The sequence below is a fragment of the Anopheles aquasalis genome, chromosome 2 (assembly GCF_943734665.1).
Source record: "Anopheles aquasalis chromosome 2, idAnoAquaMG_Q_19, whole genome shotgun sequence".
In the NCBI taxonomy this organism is placed as follows: Eukaryota; Metazoa; Arthropoda; class Insecta; order Diptera; family Culicidae; genus Anopheles; species Anopheles aquasalis.
In genome coordinates, this window is record NC_064877.1 from 7,570,001 (window position 1) to 7,575,000 (window position 5,000).

At 51.2% G+C, this 5,000-nt stretch overlaps 1 protein-coding gene across 1 annotated transcript; it reads left to right on the forward strand.

Annotated features, from left to right (window-relative positions):
- Positions 1–329: 329 nt before the first annotated feature.
- Positions 330–1,546, forward strand: LOC126572006 (larval cuticle protein LCP-17). Its single transcript, XM_050230983.1, has 3 exons — positions 330–634; positions 708–1,172; positions 1,251–1,546. The coding sequence occupies exons 1-3, from the start codon at positions 614–616 to the stop codon at positions 1,410–1,412; spliced, it is 648 nt and encodes a 215-aa protein (XP_050086940.1). The 5' UTR covers positions 330–613; the 3' UTR covers positions 1,413–1,546.
- Positions 1,547–5,000: the final 3,454 nt, after the last annotated feature.

The following is a 5,000-nucleotide window of genomic DNA, read 5'->3' on the forward strand; positions in this document are numbered from 1 at the left end:
TTTACGAGTAAAATCGAGAATAAAACAATGAATTTGTGCGAGGCGACGGAGGGATTAAGAAGCTTCTTAAGCTGCTCACACCTGTTGGGCACTGCTCGATTGCTCAGTCTGCGCCATTGGTTCATCGATCATGGGGTTTGCCCCACCAGCGCCCAATCGATATTCATGCCGTGGATCAACCGGATTCACTGGCACTGGCTGGCTGGTTGAGAAATTATGCAAGCAAGGAAACGTCTGACCAGCGCCCATACATCTACTCACTGTTACAACTACAAACAAGGCGCACGATCAGCCAATTGGGTGGTTATTTCATAAAACAAACCAAGGCGGGCGGTTGCGTTTGCCCTGCCGTTGAATGAACAACCATCGTCATCCCCAAGCGACTCGCCACAGGTGCCTTCGCCAGCCAGCCAGCCAGCCAGCCAGCCAACCTGCCAAGCAAACCTGCCTGAAGGCCTTTGGAAAGGTTCCGCGATCAGTACTACGCGGCTGCACAACGGATACGGACGGGAATTCAGCCACTCAGTCGACCGTCGATCGTCATCTCTATCTGTAGATTGGCTTGGCTCCCTCGCGCCTCTCGCTCTAGACCTTTTACAAACGTCGCAGAACCATGGTGAAGTCAACAGTTTCGGTGAGTAACAGGCAGTGATCTGTGGATGACCTTGTACTCGCTGACGCCTGCGCCGTTTCGCTTTCCTTATTAGAGTCAAATTGTGTTGGCCCTTGCTGCCGTGTTGCTAGGCAGTGGAACCTGCAGCAACGCAGCATCCCGGCGTGATGTGGCCCATCTGCGATCGCGCCAAGCGCCCGCACAGAGACAGGTGCTACTGGTACAGGAGGACGAGTACGAGGTGACAACGCTCCCACCGCCACCGAAACCATACGCCTTCACCTACTCGGCCGGACGTGCTCCGGGACACGTCGATCGTACGCACAGCGAAGTGTCCGATGGTAATGGTGTCGTGCGAGGTTCCTTCTCCTACGTTGATCCACGGAATCAGGTGCGCACCGTTGAGTATACGGCCGATAAGAACGGTTTCTATCCGGTGCTGAGTCATCTGCCCCAGACACCACAGCAGACCGAAGCGGTGGCACGTGCCGAGCAGAAACACTACGCCCTGTACGCCAAGATCGCCGAAGAGCATGCCAATGCCCACGTTGGAGTGGTGGTGAGTAATCCTACGCAGCGAGCAAGTTCTCTTAGAATCCATCATTTATTCATTCGTTTGCTTTTTATCCGCCCCCAGGAACCAATTCTGCCCAAGGATACGGTAGCCGTGGCCAAGGCAAAGGATCGCCACTTTTCGCTGTACGAGAAGATTGCCAACGAGCATGCGCGCATCGGTGCGGAACAGGAGGCCCAGCGGTTGGCCTTTGAGGCTAGCTCGGTGAAATATGAGGAGCACTAGCGAGTGGACGGGCACTCAAGCACCGGTGGCAAGTGAGGCTGTGTCTTAGAAACGGGAACTTGACTCGAGATTGACATTAAACAATGGACAGTAAAGACAAACACAATAAACATGATATCTGCACCGAATCGAGAGCAACGCAATGGCGGATGTTTGTGAGCATTTGAACAGTTTGGAAAGAAATGACCGAATATTGCCTTACATTGCCCTCCGATTCTAATAACAAATTAAGCGAGTATTACGGACATTTGTCCGCGTTTTTTGTTTGCGCGAAACGGTTATATCCCGCAGTATCATTAGGTGGAAGGTTGGCAGCGCACCGCAAATGAGGTTATAACTGGAGTGAAATCATTCCTGTCCCATTTCACCACAGGCAGTCCACGAGTACGCTACAGTAAGTGCGGTACACTAACCATGAACAAGCTGTTGGTGTTATTCGCTGCAGTAAGTATACGTCTACGGATCGACCTGTAGAGGGTGCTTCACTCATCGTCGCCTATTCTCCTCCAGTATTGCCTCGGGAGCGCGTACGCCCAGGATCAGTACCAGTATGAATACAACGATTACCCGGCAACGGATCCTCCAGCTTATCCAGCTGCTTACGATGGTTACGATGACGAATATCCCGAGTATCCACAATATCCCGATTACGGTGGTGAGGTTGAAACCATCCCAACTACAACGACGACGACGACACCGACCCCTAGAACTCGTGCCACCGCCCGACGGCAGATATTTCCACCGACTCCGACGGCTAATCAGACGCCACGGCGCCGTGCCGATCGACTGGTGCGCTGGTACTTTCTGGATGGCAGAGGCATTCCCATACGGACGGCAGTGACGCGTCACTACCGCAGCAACTCGGCACCGAACGGTGTAAGGCGGTTCAATCCCCAATCTGCCACTGGCCGTCGCTCGCTGCCCAACGGAAATCTTGGTATACCGGGCCTGCAAACACGCCGGCGAGTGGAGTACTGGTGGTATCTCTGAACGTGTGCTCGGCCTCTGAAAGGTCCCAATTCGTTTTGGAATAAAGTTTAATGCTTCAGGATGTACCAGGATATGCAAGTTTATTCTGCTTCGGTTAGTTTGTCAACAACGGTAAGCCCTTTTCCCCCCGGCATTAACCCATCATGGCGCAGATACTGCACACGGATGGTACGTCCATCCCTGCACCGTACAACCGCTCGTAGATACCGCCGACACTGGTCGCTGGCCATGCCGCAGCAGGTAGCCAATCGTACGAACGAGGTTCCGTATAGTCGTAATAATAGTAGCCACTGTAATCATCGTAGGAAGTAGCGGCATCGCCATAATTCTGTGGTCCCGTGACCGATGCCCTACGACCACCCTCGTAGTAGTAATCCTCACCAGCATTGGGATAGTAATCAGCACCGGCAACCGACCCATCACCGCCGCCACCACCACCACCACGACGTGGAACGGTCCTTACACCTAAACCGGTGCCCCTGGTACCAGCACCGGATGATTCGTCCACCCGGACCACAACCGCCGGACGAAGCTGTCCCGATGATGAGCTAGTCCCCATTCCGCTCAACGGATAGAGCGCATTTAGTAGCGCATCGATGCCTCCAACCGATCCACCCCAGTTCACGGCACCGGTGCCTTGCGACGAGGGTCCCACAAAGTACGGCGGCTGGACGTTGTACCAGCGACAAAGGTTCGCCGCGCGACCGGTGCTCCCAGTCAATGCTCCATTCTGTGCGTCCGGATAGAAAGCGATAATTGGAAAGAAGGCACTACCTTCGTTAGCCAGCTGACGGGACGGGGGAAGCACTTTGGTAGGTAGGAAAATCTTCACAGTTTCATTGACGCCATCACCGATATCCTTACCAATATCAATCCGAGGATGATAGCAGACACGATCTGCATCTTGCCTAGTTCACTTGAGGTACGGTTATGAATTGCAAAGCGCCGACCCCAGAAGACAGTATTTGCATGAACGATGGGAGGGGTAATGGGACTAGACGATATCATTTCAAATGCGACATTTCCGGTTGACGAATGAGTTTTAATCGATCCCACCTTGAAGGGGCGTGAAGTCTGGGTCACAGCGATTGCTGCGATTGATTGTAATGTTTTTCATCTTGGATAGTGGAGGGTGTCACCTTGCGAGCGTGATGGTTTTAATATCATACAGCGTTTAAAGGGAATCGCGCCAATATGTATTGTAATCTCACATAGTCTGCATTCCATTGAAAACATTTGATAATGAGACGCAAATGTGGTTTTAATGGGTCGAGCACTAGTTAACACTGTGAATAGAAATCTTTAAAAAGTCAGAACGACCGCGAACGGCAGATCATTTGAACCTGTTCCGACCCATCATGGGAGGATCACGCGTTGTGTGTTTGATGGTGGTCCTTCTTCTGGTCAGCAGTGGAAATACTGCTCGTGCTGATGATGCGTATGAGTATGAATATTACTACGAGGAGGTGCCAGGTGAGTGTCTAATCTAGCTTTAAACGAAAAAAAAATGACTAAAACTTCCTCCTTTCTGATTACAGCATCATTTGCAAACAATTCGGAAACTAATCCTGATATAAACACTGCGGCTGATGAAACCACGACTACAGCGGAAGAAGCAACCGTGGCTGCAACGGAAGGAGTAACAGGCCTGGTAGCAATAGTAGAATTGTCAACTGCCCAGCCGGACGATGACGATACATTACTCCATATGAATAAGTCTCATCTATGGGTGGACAGCGGGATGACGCCATCTCCTGAGGCTAGGACCAATATTTCGTTTATTCAAACTGTTCACCCATCCGGTGTCTGGCAAACAGCTACGCCAAACAATGGTCAAGATTATAAGGTTACTGCACAACGTAGAAGTGGTACTACTAGTAAGTACTTGAATGGTCTACCAGAATCTTAACCTCGATCAGATATCTAAACAGAATTCTCGCGAGACCAGGATCATCGAGGCAAGACTTTGGCCGACCGGAAATCGTGCTCAACATATTCACCGACATGTACGGACAGGGTACACGAAATCGCAACAATCGCGGCGGGAATAGCAGGTCCAAGGGTGGTCGCAATTCATACTGGAACTCCTACCAGAACTCTCTGCAAGGCTGGTACGGATGGCAAGGACCCCGTAAGTACACGCTATGCGGCTGCTTTTCGCTGGTTTCAACGGGCAACTGATACTCCTAATCGGAAATTAGGAAACAACCGCAACTATGGAATGCCATCGTGGCAGCAGAGTCGCGGTAACTCCGTCTACCGAGGCCGACAACCGTTGCCAGTTTCCAATGGGAACAGAAGACCTCAACCGGTGACCAATACGTCGAATAGACGGAATGCCGATCAACAGGCCAACGAGGCACTGTACAACTTCCTGCGTCAAATGCTTCAAGGATCTCAAGTGCAGACAGCGGTCACTAACAATCAACCCAGGCGGAACAACAATCGCAGACCCTCTTAATTGTGCCGTGAATGTCGAAAATTCAATAAAGAGCGACCTATCCCTATCACTGCACGTTGCGAAACGATAGTCCAATATCAAACGACTTCTATCTGAAGATATTCAAACAGCTGCAATCCAAAGTTTTCCTTCGATGT

Bases quoted from the DNA above. Each gene is read 5' to 3' on its own strand.
- LOC126572006 (XM_050230983.1), top strand. From the start codon at position 614: ATGGTGAAGTCAACAGTTTCG. The intron at 635-707 runs GTGAGTAACAGG...TTTCCTTATTAG, and splicing joins TGGTGAAGTCAACAGTTTCG to AGTCAAATTGTGTTGGCCCT. The intron at 1,173-1,250 runs GTGAGTAATCCT...ATCCGCCCCCAG, and splicing joins ATGCCCACGTTGGAGTGGTG to GAACCAATTCTGCCCAAGGA.